The sequence below is a fragment of the Podarcis pityusensis genome, assembly GCF_964106645.2.
Source record: "Podarcis pityusensis genome assembly, chromosome: 6".
NCBI classification, from domain to species: Eukaryota; Metazoa; Chordata; class Lepidosauria; order Squamata; family Lacertidae; genus Podarcis; species Podarcis pityusensis.
Window position 1 is genome coordinate 47,029,500 of NC_138030.1, and position 19,211 is coordinate 47,048,710.

General features: G+C 43.1%; 2 protein-coding genes across 3 annotated transcripts in view; one reads left to right on the plus strand and one right to left on the minus strand.

Annotated features, from left to right (window-relative positions):
* The window catches only part of MAPK14 (mitogen-activated protein kinase 14), a 32,304-nt gene extending 15,736 nt beyond the window's left edge, over nt 1-16,568 (minus strand). The window contains exons 1-8 of one of the 2 annotated variants that reach the window (XM_081010489.1): nt 15,880-16,568; nt 10,227-10,356; nt 6,275-6,333; nt 2,788-2,899; nt 1,629-1,658; nt 1,063-1,110; nt 477-591; nt 53-124 (exon numbers count right to left, since the gene is read on the minus strand). In XM_081010489.1, the coding sequence (XP_080866615.1) occupies nt 53-124; nt 477-591; nt 1,063-1,110; nt 1,629-1,658; nt 2,788-2,899; nt 6,275-6,333; nt 10,227-10,356; nt 15,880-15,995 (682 nt within the window). In that variant the 5' untranslated portion in view covers nt 15,996-16,568. The remainder of the gene's footprint in view (nt 1-52; nt 125-476; nt 592-1,062; nt 1,111-1,628; nt 1,659-2,787; nt 2,900-6,274; nt 6,334-10,226; nt 10,357-15,879) is intronic. The other variant, XM_081010488.1, reaches the window with a different exon arrangement.
* A 1,116-nt stretch (nt 16,569-17,684) lies between these two features.
* SRPK1 (SRSF protein kinase 1) overlaps nt 17,685-19,211 on the plus strand; it is a 29,291-nt gene continuing 27,764 nt past the window's right edge. The window contains exons 1-2 of the mRNA XM_081010474.1: nt 17,685-18,122; nt 18,716-18,776. Of these exons, the coding sequence (XP_080866600.1) occupies nt 17,798-18,122; nt 18,716-18,776 (386 nt within the window). The 5' untranslated portion in view covers nt 17,685-17,797. The remainder of the gene's footprint in view (nt 18,123-18,715; nt 18,777-19,211) is intronic.

Sequence of the window (19,211 nt, forward strand, 5' to 3'; positions counted from 1 at the left end):
TGTGTGTAAAAATGAATGTTTCAGTTCATTTTTAGATGTTTTTAAAGGATACGGTCTGTACCAGGGAATAGCGTTCTTCCAGTCAACAGTTCAGCCATAATACATCCAACAGACCAAATATCAACTGAGGAAAAAGCAGAATGAATTTAGAAGCCAGACTCCTTTAGCCAGATCTCTGTTCCAGTATTCCAAAAGATTTAAATAAAACCAATTGCAATGGTTAACCTAATCCTAAAATGCTTAGCTTTAGTATGACAGCAAGAAAAAGCACATATTTGTACTCTTGATAAACATGAATTTGACAATTTCAGATGCAGACCTGGTTCTGTTAATGATATACCGGTAGATGTCAAATTATGCTTGAAAAATTAGGTCTCTTATATTACAACAGTGAGGCAATTCCACTGTGGTACAGAATTATATGATACAGTTTTATTATACAAATCTCTGATGGTTTGATTAATGAGACACTGTACCTGTTTGATTGTAATGCATCCAGTTCAGCATGATCTCAGGAGCTCTGTACCACCTAGTTGCTACATACCCCGTCATCTCATCATCTGTGTGTCGTGCCAATCCAAAATCCAGAATCTGCAGAACAGGGAAGATAGTAATGCACTGGTACATTTATTTATTTTTAAAGGACAAACTGGACTTCTGATTAGCAACAACTGCAGAAGATGCAAAAAATGGATGAAAAGAAATGTTGTCGAACACTTCCAGAAATAGGTTTGGTGAAACATACTTTTGTAAGACTAAATTTGTCAAGGATTTACAGCTCTTATGTGACTCCCTAACTGCACTGTGCCCAATTTCAAACAAGAGCAGTTCAAGAGTACCACAAATACACAACCATGGAATAACTAAAGTGGAACTTTTATTAAATACCTTTTGAGCCAACAGTGTACAAAGACTCATAAATTCTAAAATATTTGTCCAGGGGTCAACAGACTTGCTTATATTAGTGCCTACTTTTTCCTGTTAAGATATTCAGGTCCTGACCTATTAAACAAATGATTGCTAGGCTGCCCACAAGCTATGTGTACACTAACCCCACCTTACCTTCAGCTCACAGTCCTCATTCACAGCTAGGTTACTAGGTTTTAAATCCTAAAAGAAAGAAAGAGAGAGATACTAGTGTCACAGCATTGCAATGATAAAAAAGCTGTCCCAACCATGAAATTTAGCACTGGCAACATCTAATGTATTCCTCAACTTTCAAAAACAATCTTCAGATTGTTAACTGTAATACAATCCTACCATAATCCACACTTCACTGAGATTTTCAACAGTATGCATCAGCCATATGTATATAAACAAGAATTAATCCCACCCCTGAAGAAACAACAAACCAATCAAATATATGAAACAAGTCAAATTACAGTTCTGTACTCTGCAGGCACATGTTAAGAAAAGTGGTGGCCAGAGCCAACCCCATGGTAAAGTGAACTATGCCTGAACAGAATCTGTCTAAACTCACTCTCTCCCAGCATTAACTAAAATATTTATTGCAATTTTATTGAACTTTCAGCTTAATTTTACTGCTGCTTTGATATACAAAGATCTAATGCTACAACTTCCCAGGATGCTGCTGTCATTGAATAGTTTACACTAAAAATAATACTCACTCTGTGTATTATGTCAGCTGAATGGATATACTGAAAATAAAAATATTTTGAAGATTAGGTTCAGACACTATTTTCCATTATGAAAGTCTATGTCTTGTATTACATTTACTCATCTAGCATTCAGTGGTTTTGTAATGACGTTTGAGAAATGTCTGCTCTGAGTTTGTTCCTTTGAAGATAACCAAAATCATTTCCAACCAGAAAGGAAGAGGGAATAATGCCTGCACAATGTTCATATTTTCATCCCTTCATATTTGGTTCTTCCCCATTCTGTGGCAAAGTATAGATGCATTTTGAAACTACTGAATCAAAGTCTGCATCCGTCTGGTGCCTCAGAAATCTCACGAGATAGTAGCCTCACAAGGTTCACAACATTTAACATTTAAGAGGGCATCTAGAAGTTCTGGAAGGAACTTCTACTTAAAAAATAACAATAATTTATAACTTATTTCCAGTAAGGTTGTGCTAATTGTTCAAAAGCCACACAACTGTTTCTCTGAGCTAATGCATGCAGAGTGTTTCCTCAGTTAGAATCACCTGCATATGACAAACCAATTAGGAGCACATTTCTTCTTTGGGTCAGAAAATATAGACTTGAAATTGACAAAAGGGCCAGTGATCATGCTGCAAATGCTGTGGCTCTCACTATCTTTCTGTGCTTCTCAACCCCCTTCCTTGTTTTCGTACACAGAAGGGTGAAACAAGATAGCACCACCGAGAAGAAAGTATTGGCTTCTGCCTTGCTATCTCCAGCAGGATCCCATTCCCTTCTTTCCCTCTAGGTAACTTTTTTTTTTTTTTTTTGCAGTGCCTCCCCCCACCACCAAAGGGAATGTAACACGTAAAACAAAATCCTCCCACACAGAAAGAACATTTAGTTCCTCTAAACATGAGGAGAGCAGAATACAAGAGGCAAGTCTGAGCTGATTCAGGAGAGCAGCATGTAATGATATCTTTGCCTCTCTTCAGACTCTCAAAAAGAACAGCTAATATTTCATGACTGTCATAATGGGGGTCAGTTCAACCAATTCAGGACCATGTGATGGTGTTTTTATCTGAATCCAAAGTATGCCTATGGACCTCTCTAATGGGAAGAAAGTATGTCTTTTATCTGCCACTTGCATACAGAATACAATAGTAATAGAGTCAATGCAAATACCTTCAAACCACGAAGAATTTGATAGATTAGAAACTGTACATGGTCATCTGTGAGCTTCTGACATTTCACAATATTGTTCAGATCTGCCCCCATAAGATGGGTTACAAGGTATCTAAAAAACAAGAATTAAACAATGGTATTACCTCCATGTGTTGTAGGTGAGTGAGTCAGAGCATTTATAGAGAAGCACTGGATTTTGTTCAGATTAAGTTAGGGATCAATCACTGGCAGCGGTGGGCTTTGACAGTGCCATGTAGTCACCACCACTTCCACAGTCCTACCAGTCACGCCAGCTAGAGCAGAAGGTGGCAAAAAGGGAATATATCCCTTTGCTGTGCCAGCACCCCAGTTGCCTGGATAAGGCCTGTTGCCATCACGTGGCAGCAGGGTGGTCAGCACAGGAGATCCTGTACAGCACAGATCATCCCCCAATCACCCCCTAGCGGAGGAGTTTTCCACTGGCTACTGCTGGCAAGTATACTGGCAGTAGCAGCAGCTTCTGCTGACCTGCCTTTTGGGTTGGTGCAACAGGGTGCAGCTGTTCCTCTGCCAACAGCAAAAGGTGGTAGAACCAGGCAGAGGGATAACTCTGTCCCATTAAAATTCCCTCCACCATGATAGAACAGGGATTTAGGCTGGTCTGTTAGCTGCCTAGTTTCCATTGAAATCAGTTACTGACCAACTTCTTCAAATACGACTAAATCTGGATCCAACCTATTGCATTTATGAAAATTCATTGGTTTTATGTATGACCTTTTCATAGCCAGTAGTCTGCTATGGTACAGATACAATTTTAAATGTATGCTGAGAATACATTGGGCAGTATCTAACTTCGTTGTTTCCATCAGCACAAGGATTTCTTCTTGCACAATGGGACTTCCCTCCCTCTCCTCCTCCTGCATCCTCCCGCAATCTATTCCAGAGGGTTGAGAAAACCTTCAAAACAGATTTGAGATTTGTTCAGAGGGACAAGATGGGGGACGTCCCTTTGCACAAGTGGACAAGTGGAAATCTGGATGTGACAGGTACTTAGCCCTATATTGGATACAAGCCATTATAAAGAATGTAAACCATTTAGTACAGAGATATACGATACACTTGTGTTGCAATGCAAAAAAGAGTGTATTCATAATGTAAGACAATAAGCAATAAGACAGTTCTATCTTTTGCAGATTCACGTATAACCCTGCATCTCTCATTGTTTAGAAAGATCCATTCTATTTAAAATTCCAGTAGATAATAAGAGACTTCTTAAGGATGCACTGTAATTTAAATTCACAATTAACATATTTTTCCTATATTTATTTTGGGCCTGCTTCATGCAAGGTCTTAGCTTGTAGTTACAGAGGGCTGAGGCCAAGGAATGAGTCTCAGATTTGCACATTCTCCCCGACCACTCACAGGACCTAGAGTATAACCACACAGTCCATCTACTCCTTTTCCTAAGTCAGACTAATGTTTGGCAGGATCTACTCACACAAGAATTTACATGTATTCTCCACCCCACCTATATGGCAGGGCTATATGGGAACCAGCTCCTAGTACAAAATAGTTGTTAGTTTAAGTATTTTTAAATGTGAAGCCCCAAGAGGAAAAGACGTATTGAAATTAGTAATTTTACTAGCTTTCAAAGATGATGAAACTAGGCTGATCTCTGCATTGATTCAGTCTTTCCAGTTCTCCACAAGAGTAAGAACATGGTAAAAGGTGTGTACAGGGTGTATGTACATCATTAATAAAATACTTCTACATGGACTTATTGTGACAGGAAGCCTGTCTCAACATGTGCTTTAAAGCTGTCACATACAAGTCCAACAGGTTTTATAAACAGCTATTTAAGACATCTGTCATTTGTCTCATCATACAACTGCAAATATCCATGAGTCTGCCTTGGTACAAAGTAATGACTAAATAAACCAGGGCTCAATCATTCTATGTGACTGAAGATGGTCACATGATTAATACATTACTACCCTCCTTGCTAAAATGAGCAATTTCCTACCAAAACCCAAAAGTCCTTCCATATAGCTAAAGCACTTTGCTCAGTCTTGATTTCCCACTTTTAAGATACACTTGCCATTCCTGCTTTGGACAGTAACTGCACCTGCATAAGGTAACCTTAAAGCAACAATAATATTCTGCTACTAAAAAGCTTTAAAACCTCTGTCTCCACAAGTAACTCAGGGCACCTAATCATGGAACATTTAAATTTGTTATGCTTCTATAAGCATGGCAATCCTGTGTACTGTGCCATTTAATTCAAATGGCTTAGGCCTGAGAACTGGATTCAGTAATAAATCAAAACTGTTAAGCTGCAGAATAACTCATATATATTCCCCTTCCAGGCACAAAACCGAGGGGGGAGGGGAATTAAGATCCAAAATTTGGATGGCCTAAAGTTTGAAATTGGAATATTTGAAATTGGAAACCTAAGTAATACACAGCATGTTCTGGGATCTACTGTGCATGAGCAGACATAGAGCCTAGTACAATTGTACCTCGGAAGTCAAACAGAATCCATTCCAGAAGTCCGTTCAACTTCTGAAATGTTCAACTTCCAAAGTGCGGTTTCTGGTTGGCTGCACGAAGCTCCTGCAGCCAATCGGAAGCCCCATCAAATGTTCGGGTTCCAAAAGAATGTTTGAAAACCAGAACACTCACTTCTGGGTTTGGGGCATTCGGGAACTGGAGGGTTCGATTCCCAAGGTGTTCGAGAGCCGAGGTATGACTGTAAAGTAAAAAAGCACCCTCAAACTGATAACATGACTTTAAAGAGGGAGACCTTCACTGAGGATTCTAGATCACACCAGCTGAGAGAGCTACAGTGCTAGCGAGTTGTAAAGGTAATGGTAAAGGTAAAGGGACCCCTGACCGTTAGGTCCAGTCGTGGACGACTCTAGGGTTGTGGCGCTCATCTCGCTTTACTGGCCAAGGGAGCCGGCGTACAGCTTCCGGGTCATGTGACCAGCATGACTAAGCCACTTCTGGCAAATCAGAGAAGTGCACGGAACTGCCGTTTGCTAGAGAGTTGTATTTACAGGCTATTTGCATGATGGGAAATAGTTACATAAAGTGAGTTCAATATACTGTATTACTATTAAGCAGATTTTTCAGTTCGGAGCCAGATGTCAACTTCTTGGCAAATGTCAACATGGCAAAGTAGATATTTACAGTTTTCACACATGACTGAATAATTTCTTACTCCCACTACTGAGTAAAGAAAATCTAGTGTGTGAAACAGCCCATAGCTACCTTCCATGCTAATTAATGAAGGGTTGTGACTACATACTTCTATCACAGTAAAGTCAGTGCAATGACTTCATTCATTTCTTCCTCCATATGCCTAATTTCATTATCCAATAGGAATCTAAAGTCCTGTCTAAACTGAAACCTTTGATTCTATTACATTAATGCTCCTTATAGATAAGGACGTTTCCATCAAGGCTGGAAACTATTTCCAACAAAAAGGCTATGAAGGGTTACCTACACATCATTGAATTCTTCTAGTGACTTTGCAGGTGTGAACACATCTAGAAGACCAATAACCTAGAAAGGGAAAAAGACACACAAGGAATAACATTTTCTACATTTATCTGCCATTTCCCAACTCACATATATACACTGTCCCAATTCAAAGTACCTACTATATGAACACATCGACTTGCACATAAGTAAGACTTTTATCCTTACACAGATGCAAACTCAAAATAGTTCCTTTAAATCTGGCAACTTTCAAATATCTTGTAATGTGGCATGTTGAAAAATATCAGAGAAAAGAATCATGTTGCATGCATGGACTCCTCCTGCTTCATCTTTGGCTCCAGATCACTGTTTCCGTTGTAAACTATTTTCCTTAATGAAAAGAATTGACAATTGTTTTTTAAAAAGCATAATTGCTACTTATTTTTCAAAAACAAGGGGTGTAAACATATCATATAGCTCAGCGCTACCTCCAATGTAAATATGCAGTGATACACACTGGGTTGGTTCAGAAAATCGTATCTCAGCTTAATGAGATGAGATATAAATGAACCTTGTGGGTGCACATGTAACTTCTTTTCTCTCTTTGCTGTACGAGCAAACAAATCTGGAACTGTGCAAGTATAGTTTCTCAATGGCTCTGAAATGGAGGCCTTGGTTAACAGCTTCAGAACAAGCCGCAATATGAGCTCTAACTTCAAAGCATGGCTTGATATCCTGCCCCGTTCAAAAGCAGTTAACTATAGGTTATGAGCTCAGATGTAATGGAAATCTATAGTTAACTGAAGACAACCTAGCGAAACAAAGTAGCTGCATGTTTGGACAAAAGGCTTGTTCATCTCTCATTTGAATGTGGCCACTGGGTACAAGTCAAGGTAATTTGGTGGTAGTATTTCAACTAAATCAAGTACGGAAGTCAGTGTCAGCTAGCTAAATAGCTCTCTGGCTAGTTAGTACTACAGTGGTACCTCGGGTTACTTCATTCGTTCCGGAGGTCTGTTCTTAACCTGAAACTGTTCTTAACCTGAAGCACCACTTTAACTAATGGAGCCTCCTGCTGCCGCCGCACCGCCAGAGCACGATTTCTGTTCTCATCCTGAAGCAAAGTTCTTAACCCGAGGTACTATTTCTGGGTTAGCGGAGTCTGTAACCTGAAGTGTCTGTAACCCGAGGTACCACTGTATAGGGTAATCAGAGGGATGGGAGGGCAAGCATGCCATCACTACTTTCTATGAATACCCTCTGCCCTGACAAATGCATCATGGAGGCAGAGGAAGGGAGATGTGACTCATCTGATCTTAATCACCCGCTTGCAAACTGACTTTTCTAATTAAAAAGGGCTTTCAGGATTCCATTACACGTTTACACGTAACATGTAATTTCATACCAGAGACCATGAAATATGACTTTGTACGTTCACCTTTTTTTAAACAGGCTTTAAATAGGGATACATCACATTAAGTAGAATTTCGAGAAGAGGGTTTTTAAAAACATACATTTCCAAGTACTGCTATCAGTACAAACGTCTCCAGCACTGACCAAAATGGTCTGTTCCCTCACAAACAAAATAAACTAAATGTAGGGGAAATGTGACCAGAAGATAACCACATGCTTCACACTAAAATAATAATCCCACAAATATACACATATAGTAAATAGGAAAGCTAATTCATGGCTCAGGCATCTTGACTAGTTCTACTCATGTTTCTTTTTCCAAAAGGCTGATGTAAAGTGAAGATATTATACAGGGTAATCATATTATGATACAGGCTCCATCTCTGAGGCATAAAATATTTTCATTCATGTGCACAGCTGAAACCCAAGTGTGATAACTTATTTCAACTTCAGAAATCTCTACTTATCACAACTGTATATATCTAAATGCACACAGATCAGTGGGTGTTTTTTGCAAGTGCCAGAGGGCAGCTATTTTTGCACAAGACATGGAAAATAAAGAGAGCCAGACACTATATTAGTGCTTACAAATAAACCCTATGCATAAATCCCAAGGATTACAAAATGTCCTGGAATTTATCTGACAACATGTTCATGTATCCAACAAAGAATTTGGATTCTTGAACATCTCACTTTTCTTGTAAAGTAAATACATTGTAATGTACATATTTATTTCATTAAAGTATTTGTCATCTGACTTTTGACTAAACATTACCAACACAGCTAAATCTAATCCCCATGGACACAAAGAAGTGATCAGGCAGAATACACAGATGGCTCAAGAACTAGAAGGGCTTTGGGCATTATAGCTGTGGTCAAGACTACAGTTAGGGCTTCTGTGATGTGTAGTTCCTTGCCCTAAGCTATGGCTGCTAACCTATGTTCTGCCTCAGTGGTAAATTATTTTCACTCCTCCCATCTCCTTCTTTGTCCTCTCCAAACACTTTGTCACTCATAGTTGTGTTAGAAAGCTTCAACTTGGGACAAATACGTGAAAAGACTATTTTTATAGTACACTCAGGCCCAACGAAGTAATTACATTGTAAAACTGCTGCAAGAATACCTTCCTGTTTGAAATGCAAGAACTAAAGATTCTCCTGCATTTATAGGAAAATTAAAAACTATGGACCAAGCGTTACAGTGTGGTTAAAACAGATAAATAGTAAGTAGTACCATCAAACCTCGATTCTCAAACGGCTCCATTTTCTAACGTTTCAGCTCCCGAATGCCAAAAACCCAGAAGTAAATGCTTCGGTTTTCGAATGTTTTTCAGAACCCAAACATCCAAAGCGGCTTCTGCTTGAGTGCAAGAAGCTCTTGCAACCAATCGGAAGCCGTGCCTCTGTTGTTTAACATTTCGGAAGTTGAACGGTCTCTTGTGGAACGGATTATGTTCGTCAATCAAGGTTTGACTGTAAGTGCTGTCATTAAAAATCTACCCAAATGCTAGTGAAACAAGGGTTTACATCGGGGTGGTAAATCTGTAGTCCTCCAAATGTTTTTGGGATGCCCATCACTCCTGACTGTTGGCCATCCTGGATGAGGCTGATATGAATGAAGTCCAACAACCTCTGAAAGACTGCAGGTTCCTCATTCCTGCTTTAGGAGATTAAGAGATGCTTTCCTATGTCAGTCACCCTGCTTCTGTCACACCTCTAGTATTTGCTGGCATGTCTGAAGAAATATGAACAGAAACACAACTGTTCCAAAAAAAGTACTTAAAAATCACCCTGAGGTATATGCTGTTGTATTTATTTAGTACTAAAATTGCATAATTTGTTGGGGTTAGGGTTAAGGAAAGAAAGCAGGAGCACAAATCTGTGCACACATATTATTCATGCATACTATGAAATAGTAACACTAAAATCTTCACAGCAGCATAAAAGGTAGAAATGTTTCTGCAACATCCTTCTTGTAGTGTTTCAGAAACAAACTGGGACTGTGAGATACTTTGCAACAGTTTTCACGTTTTACAATTGTGTAATTAACAGACTCATTATTTCCCCCAAGGTTTAGGGTCTCCCCTAGTTAATATGTTCTGTAAGAAAATATTGAAATCAACACATGGAAGCCATTACCCAAAACAATGAATGAAATGAAAAAAATACGTACTCATGGAAATAAACATGCATTAAGCTAACTTTAAAACTAGAGAATTTAACCAGTAAGGAAAGTTTACATAACATTTGAAATAACCACCACAAAATCAGAACTAAGAAACTTCTTAAACAGTTTATAAGCAACTGGCTCTAGTATGTTGAAAATACTATGATACACATGTTACATTTTCTCAGGTTTCAGTCAAGATGAAAGTATTGGGAATGAACTTTTGAATGATTCATTTTCTTGCTTTGGCCCCTCTACTCTTTTAACAAAACCCCGACACTATGGTCTGCCATTTTATCTGTACCAAGTACACCATGGTTATCAAGCCAGCATTCACTCCTAACCTAGGATTCGAAACCACATGAAATGTACATTTCTAGTTTTCTCCCCAAACTTACATTTTCATGTTTCATATGTTTAAGCAGACGTAGTTCACGGTAAGTCCTTTTGGCATGGATGATGGACTGAAATGGTCTGGACAATTTCTTCACAGCCACTCGCAGGCCAGTTTTAGCATCAAAGGCTGAGCTAAAAAACAAGAGTTTTAAAAAACAGCATTAAATATGCCTATTAAGACTAAAATAGGATTTCTCCCCCCCATGAAAATGATTCAATAGGTACCGTATTTTTCGCTCTATAGGACGCGCTTTTTCCCCTTCAAAAATGTGCGTCCTATGGAGCGAAGACGCCATAGCCCCGCAACCCTCTCCTGGCTGGAGAGGTGACGCGCGGCTATGGCAGGAGCCTCTATAGCCGCGCGTCACCTCTCCAGCCGGGAGAGCACGCGCGGAGCTAAAGAAGCACCCTGCGACCCTCTCCCGGCTGGAGAGGTGACGCGCGGCTATGGCAGGAGCCTCTACAGCCGCGCGTCACCTCTCCAGCCGGGAGAGCGCACGCGGAGCTAAAGAAGCACCCCGCGACCCTCTCCCGGCTGAAGAGGTGACGCGCGGCTATGGCAGGAGCCTCTATAGCCGCGCGTCACCTCTCCAGCCGGGAGAGCGCGCGTGGGGCTAAAGAAGCCCCCCGCGACCTTCTCCCGGCTGGAGAGGTGATGCGCGGCTATGGCAGGAGCCTCTATAGCCGCACGTCACCTCCCCAGCCGGGAGAGAGCGCGCGGGGCTAAAGAAGCCATAGCCCCACGACCCTCTCCCGGCTGGAGAGGTGATGTGCGGCTATGGCAGGAGCCTCTCCGCTGCGCCTTTCCGCTGCTCCCTGACCTGCTCTTTGGGGCTGGTGGTGGGCTTCCCCCCGCCAGCCCCAAAGAGCAGGTCGAAAGGAACCTGAAGCCTGGAGAGCGAGAGGGGTCAGTGCACACCGACCCCTCTCGCTCTCCAGGCTCCCAAGGTAGCCACCTGAACGCACCTTAAATGGCACCTTGTTTTAGAGCAGGAAAACAAAGAGGGGGAAAGTTCTCCCCCTCTCTGCGCAGCGCCTCCTGCCGCTTCACTGAAGGGGCGCTGGGCAGAGAGGGGGAGAATTTTTTTTTCTTGTTCTCCCCCTTCTACAACAAAGTGCGTCCTATTGTCCGGTGCGTCCTATGGTGCGAAAAATACGGTATCTTGTTTCACTGAATGAATAAAACTTTGTGCCCAAGAAGAAATAAGTCACAAGTTTAAGGTTTGTGTAAGAGCAGGCAGGAAAACAAAGGTGAAGGTGCTTACAAGTTTTAGAATGAATCATTAGAAGAGTTTTAAGAATGTATTGATGAGTTTGGGAATTGCAGCTGGATTTATAAAGGAAGAATGACAATTTTTGCAATCATTTAGTGACTCACAGCAAAACATATAGCAATGACTTCCTGTAACTTCAAATATTTCAACCTTAACAGAATATTGTGACATTTCAGAAGCTAGTGCTCGCTGTATCCAGGTCACAGCATTAGCAGACACATGATGGATGTCTCCAAGCAAGTTTTTTGTAGAAATAAGGCACTGAATACCTAGGATCTCTGGTAGTAAGTGAATTACCAGGTGATATTAGCCAATAGCTTTACAGTGATGATAACTTGAAGGTGGTATGGTACAGATGTCACTGCCTATGGTACACATTTTGCAGATTTTTTGGCATTCCAAGTTTTACCATCAGAAAGCCAGACTACTCCTCACCCTAAAACACACATACAACCAATGTGGTTACAACAGCATACTTTGGCGCCATTGTCATGGGCACCTGTCTATACCTGGGACAATTGTGGAATATTTTCTAAAGTTTATTTGTTTTTCTTACTGTGGAAAATAGGTACTTGTATACATATCAAGTCTTTTTTTAAAAAGGGGAGTAGAACATTAGGCAAAACTTGCCTGTTAAATGAAGTTGATTAGGTTTGCAATTCACCATCCCGCTGACTTGTGTTAAATTAGTGGAAACACCTGCAGATACAAATGATGCAAAATGCCTTTCTGCAAGGATCCACTGATACATCCAATTTTCTATTCTAGAGCAGCGCTAGTGCCACACTAGCAGGAAGCAGGAAGCCACTCGCACTTCTCAACTGACTCTAGACTAGTATGGATTTGCTTTTCAATAATTTATGTTTGGTACCTGATCATAATATGGAATTGATGAGGCATTTTTAATATGCTTCTACTGAAACATTGTTTTAAAGAACAAGTTCCCCTTTAATTTACCCTGTCAATATGGCACTGCCCGGCACCTTGCCTTACCACAGAACACATGTTGCAAGAGCCAGGAAAAAATGTTTAGTTGCAAACAAAACTCCACTTCTGCTTTTTATTCCCTTTTTTGCATCTAAATCAAGTTTTCCCTGACAAAAATATTGTGGGCAGAGACTTAAATGATCTGAAATCAGGGTAGGGATAAGGCATGATAAAAACAGTAGAGATGAGTTAATTTTTCTGAAGATCTCGAACAAGTGCCACACATTTTAACAAAAATGTAATGATTTGTGATAGTTACTAAGTTACAGAGAAGTGCAAACCACCATCCTTCAGATCAGAACACATACATTTGACATATAATTTCCTTCATATAATGCAAGCTCAGGGGGCTAGGTGAGCAGCTTCATCCTCACTTATACCATGAAAGTGATTGGTACATTATAGAGAATATAGATAGCTCTCCCTCACTGAAGTATGGGAGTTTCAGGAAGACTTGCAAGGGTTTCAGTGTATACCCACTATGTGTAGTGCTCTAAGCAGCCTGAAACAGAAGCTTTATATGAGCTTGAGTCTCTAATGATGAGAAAAAAGCACAACTTCTTTTTACTTTTCCAGCCCACCCAAAACTTTACCCTGCTGTATTTTATAGCTATACAGTATAGTGATTCTGATTAAAGGGAAAAGAGTGCTTTTTTCCCTCCTGAAACAACCATATATAGTGTATAGCGGTTGGTACTTTCTGACCTAATATCACATACCTAACCCTAATTTACCCTCCTGCAGCATACCTGCAATAAACTGTTAGTGGTCTGAGTAAGCCAATTCTTATCCCCGACCTCACATACATTTTCTGATAAATCATGCCAAACACCTCAAGAGCTCACAAAACTTTGCTGGGCTGTTTGTAAATATATTAGCATTAGCATTATTAATATTATTAAATTTATATACTTCTGTGTGCCTAAGTAGGCCACTACTTTAATTCTCCATTTTGCTTCCAAAATTGATGGGCACTCAACCACCTGAGCTTGATATTAGAGGGAATGGAGATATATGTGTATTTGCTTAATGGATACAAGGCACAAAACTTGATTCTTAGTGACAAAAAAAAAGAGGGCAGTGGAATTACCATTAATTATTCTGCAAACTGATCACTACAATAACTAGATGTATCAGCAATAATAACTAGCAAAAAGGCTAAGGTCTTTCAAAACTCTGCAGTATACATTCCTATCCTACCACGACAATGGTGTAATGAACCACACCTGCCTATCAGAGTCATCAATGAATGCAAATTTCTGAGGCCACCAGGATCTATGTTGTAGGTGTTTAAAAAACAAAATTTCGTTGCTTTTTACTATGAGAACTTGTCTCATGGTATTGTTCTTACCTGACAAAACACAAGCAAGTGAAATATTGTTTCAAACAAGACATGAAATAATAAAACAGTTTAGATCAAGATATGTTTTTCTAGGAAAAAATGCAGAACAAGAATTCTGAGTTTTGTTTAAAGCAGTAAATTGGCTTAATATCTACAATTAAAAGAACAGTGCTATGTAGCTGCAGAAGAACACAAATACAGAGTCTGAGTCTTTGTTTTCAGTTCTCACATGAGCCAGTTTGCTCCTCCCAAGTCAAGAACAAACTTTTGCTACAGATCATAGTGTTTGTCTGGAAGGAAATAAACCACAACCCTTGGTTTGGACACAATGTTAAGCCAGAGACTGGGCTAGCAGAGAGGAACAAAGTGGCTCAGACTGGTACTTTCACTGCAAACCATTCACTAGTTTACTGTGCCATGTAAATAAGGTAAATATATACATGTAACTCTAGCTAAACTATCACAGAAGGCTGGTAGTCTGATAAGTACAATTCAAGTATTTGTTACCAAAGAAGTTATGACTACCTTGAACTTGCAATGGTTATATTATTTTATATACAAAAATACTTACATCTCTTAGCCAGAATGACGTTGCGCTTCTGGCACAACGGGACACTGTGACAAGTCCCAGAGCGCACAGAAACACCGTTTATCTTCCCGCTGCAGTGGTACCTATTTATCTACTTGCAATGGCATGCTTACGAACTGCTGGGTTAGCAGAAGCTGGAACAGAGCAATGGGAGCTCACCCCGTTGCACAGATTCGAACCGCTGACCTTCTGATTGGCAAGCCCAAGAGGCTTAGTGGTTCTGTAGCCAAGACAACATCCATTTATTGTTGGATTCTTGAGTAAGTTTCTATGCTTTGTCCTGGCAGTCTAACTGTAATACATATTTTGCTGTGAGGAATGTGGTAGTTAAGTCAAACATCTATGGATAGTGCCTATGACATCACGAGGAGGTGAATCACAAATTCCTCTCCTGCCAATCTCTGATACCCCTCGCCAGCTGTTTTTCCTTCAGCAGCTTTGCACTTAACCTCTTCAGTACACATCTTCCCCACCTGCAAGTAAACTCTTATTCCCTACTCTCATTCCCAGCAAGATCAGTGTAAGAAACTGGGGGAGATGCAGGTTCATGGTGTTTATTGAGATACCAGCCTATCCTACCTCACAGACTTGTGAGAATAAAAAAGGGTGGGGGAAGAAACTATGTACATAACCCTTAGCTTCTTCAAGGAGTGCTGGAATAAAAATGCAAAAAATAATAAGACTAATTACAATTTATTTAATTGTGCAGTGTTGATAATATTGCTTTATGTTTGTTTTCAAGATTCTGCTAAAAAACCAAACCTCATTAAACACCCAACAGTTCACAAGCCAAATGCAACTAAAATAATCAAGAAGTCATTTCCTACCAAAGCCAATAATCTCGGCACCACAAAGCAAAATAAAGGGTCGTGCATAAGATGCTTAACATAATGCCTTTGTTGAAAACTGGAGAACTTGAAGAAAGCCACTGTTTGGTGCACATTTTGATTGCTTCTGGAGACATTGCTCAACTGTGGACTTCACGGGTTTTGCGTTCCCAAATAAGTAGGGAATGAGTTCATAGCGGTTACGGGAAGAAGTGACGGAGATCAAGACACTGCAGCAGACGGAGCGACAAGTACATCAAACGCCTCTACTACTTCTGCTGCTAACTTGCACTACCCCAGCATTACGGTGCAAGAGAACCAAACAGGCAACGCTTTTTCTTTTAGTATTTGCAACCGAGAGCCGGTCCCTCGGAATCACAGGATCTAACCGACTTCCTTTTGCAAGGAGGACTGGGTGTGGACACATGCGTGATCCACCGCCTTCTAAGGCCGCTTTCAGGATCTCCCAGCTAATCAATCATCCCATTCAGAATGACAGGCCTTCGTGGCGGCGGCTGCTGTCCCGTACGCACGAAGGGCTGCGGGGCTGTGGGGGGGGGGGATAAGGGAGCGCGCGGATAGCGAAGTTTCCCCAAGCCTCCCCCCCCCGCCCCCGGGAGAGCGGCAGCAACTTACCAGACGGAGCCGTAAGCCCCGGAGCCCACCGGAGAGAGGTTCTGGTAACGCTCAGGCACTTCCCAGACGGTCTTGTTCAGCTCCTGCCGGTAGAACTTGGGCCGCTCTTGGGTCATCTCGACCCCGAGCCCGCCCAACCCAGCGCGGCCGGGAGTGGGGGGGGGGGAGACCCTCGAGCAGAACCGTTGGCTCCTCCCCCTTCGGAGAAAGGGGGTTTCCTGCTCCGAGGGTAAAGAGGTCGCTCGCGCCCAGCGGCCGCCTCAGTAACTGGCCTCGTGCCGCCGCCGCCGCCGACACCCCAACCCCGCCCCGCGGCCGGAGGGGAAGGCCAGGCCAAGCGGGGCTCTTCTGCCTCCCGCCGTCTGTCGGGTTGCAACCCCGCGGCCTCCTGCACAGCCCCAAGTCAGGGAGCCTAACAGGTGGGCGCGAGGGGTCCCCCTGAGGAGAGCAGAGCTTGCACTGGGGGGGGGGGGGCAAAGCCAAGCAGCAACGACGAGGAGAAGAAGGAGCTACTGCTACTGCTGCTGCCGCCGCCTGACTTCTCCCGACCTCTTCCTAAGTCCCCGATTGCAGAGGTCTCGCGAGACCCACGGCGCGGAAAGAGCTTTGAGGCGATGCCCCAATATGGAACCCAGCTCCAGCGCCCTATGATGAGCGCAACCAGAAAGAGGGGAGCGTCTCGCGAGATCTGGAAGGAGGCGAGAAGGAAAGAGGAGGAGGAAGAAGAGGAAGGGTGGAGCGTGATGCCGGCCAGGGTTTAAGGTTTCCAGGTGCTGCTGCTTAAGGCAGCGGGAACCTGGACAGGTGCCTTCTCGGAAGGAAGGCTCACACCCTCCTCCCGTTCTTTCTGTGCCCCCGGGGAAGAAGCGCATTAGCTGTTTTGTGCTTGCAGTTGTAATAATGTTCGTTAACAAATAATCGTTGGAATGCAATTCTTTTCATAGCAGCCATCTGAATTACAGTCCTCGGCTAGTAAATTGTGGTAGCTAACAACACAGTCTTCCTTGTTATTGGTTAATGCGGGATAAGGGGCCGTTTTCCAGCTCATGGGCTGCATTCCCTTCTTGGACCAACTTCTGGGGGCCATTTTCGTGGTGCAGCAATGGACGTAAATTTTACCTTCGTACTGTTTCTACACACGCCCCCCTTTCCCCTGACAAGCCATATAAATTAGCTGTGATTGCTGATCCTTTCTTGCTTAGATTCCTATGCTTAGGTCTGTTGTAAACCTCACGTTTCTGAGTTTTATTGGCATAAACTCAGAAGATAAGCCATTTTTGGCTTCACTTTGCAGGACTGTCCAACCTTTCCAATCAGAAAGGTATTTGTCACTATCTGCAGTGACAAGCCAGGCTACTTTCATTCACCATCCAGCCGCAACGTTGCTTGTTGCACGTACGCAGCACCAGTTGCCTTTCCTGTTTCTTGCAAATAGAACTGGTAGCACCCGACTGTTGGCTTCAAACCATTGTTGAGGATAACATGCGTACACTAAATTCATTTTTTAATAAGCTGCATACATTAAAATAACTTCTAAAAGTTCCCACTGAGTAAGCCACGCATTTGTACAAAGTCATGTAAATTGTAAAAAAAAAAAAAAAAAGTTAATTCGAGAATTCGAACGTTAACTTTAGCTGCTGAGAGTCATTGCGGCACCTGGTGGCGCAAGGGGTCCATAGCAGAACACATCCCTCCCTCCCATGCCGGCTACGCGTGAAGCTGGAAAACCCGCCCGGACCCAGAACGCGTGGCGGGCACGTCACAATCCCATCTCCAGCGACAGCACACGCAGTTGCTTGTATACGCGCTGCGCCACTTTTTACGCCGCCCCCACCTCCCTTGGCCCTAGTTAAATCCGGCGAAGCCCCGGGGAAGCGAGCGGTGGGCTGGGACACCGCGAGGCGCATGCGCTCCGCCCATGGGACAAGGGGAGGCGGGCGAGGGGCCAGACGCGCGGCTCCGGCTCCTGCCTGTCACGCAGAGCAGGGGGCGGCGCCGCACGCGTTTGGAAGAGCCAGGGGGAGTGGCCTTCCCCGGGAGCCCCAGCTCGGGAGGAAGTGACAGCAGCAGCAGCGGCGGCGGCGAGGAGATCTGGTGGCGCGCGCAACGGCGCGCGAAGATACCCGTCGTACGCACGCGCCGACCGGCTCGCCCGCGGCCAGCGCAGGCGCAGGAAATATCCTTGGAGCGCACGCGCGGGGGGTCGCGGGGGCTGCTGTCTCTAGCCGCCATGGAGCGGAAAGGTGAGTGCGCTTGGCCCCGCCGCCTCCCCGCCAACCTCACCCCCCCCGCCGCCCCTCGCCCGCCGCCCTCGGCCCCTCGACTCTTCTAGTCAGGCTTCAGCTTTCTGGGTCTTGGCGGCTCGCTTCCTCTGCGTCCCTGGTTGTTGCCCCAATTCACACGAGATCGGCCGTCGGTTTCCTTTTGTCAGGTCCCGCTGTTATTCGCAGAGTTCTTCTCACGGATCCTAACTGCCAGTCTTCGGGTATCCTGGCAAATGTCCGGCCCTTAGGCTTCCCTTCCTCGGCCTCCACCCCGCTACCTAGTATGAGATAAAAGAGGGTGACATAATCGCCTGTCTCCTCCAGTAACGTGTTTGGGGGTTGTTGTTTTTAATATTATAAATATGGGTACAATGAGTTTATTATGAGCACGTGTCTCACGAATCTGGTTTGTTCTTGGTTTAATGCTGCTTCTAGGTAAGAGGGGGTTAATCTTAGAACAAAATAAACCCGATAGGTTTGATGATGCGAATAATGTGCCCTTTTTTTTCACCCTGAACAAAAGCTTACTGACTCTTGCCCCACCCCTTCTTCTTCCCTCTGTTTCTTCCTAGTTCTAGCATTGCAAGCCCGGAAGAAGCGGACTAAAGCCAAGAAGGAAAAAGCCCAGAGAAAGTAAGTGTGACCCTATTGCCTTAAACAGAGTGGAATGGTGTCCTGGACAGTGACAATAATTTCCTGAAATGATGTGCAGAGGCCAGCCTGGTAGCCTTAGTTGCATGGTAATGAGAAATCTTCCAGATTTTCCAATTCTAAGTGACTCTTTACATCCTGAGGGTAGCCTCAGTGTTAAAAGCGCGGAAACTCACATGAGTGATATGCCCTCTTCTGCATCTTGTGCATATTTTAAGTGGGCACCATTAAATTTGTCTCTGGGTGCCTATCAGCATGCTGGTAATATTCTCGTCTCCTTTTCCAAGGATAATATTTTAATCTAAAATAGTAGATAAACTTAATGGATCAAATATGTTATTTATTTATATACATTTTAAACCGTAGTAGGGTGAAATCCAAGCCCTGGGCGCTGTCCAACAGGGCCACTGCAGCATC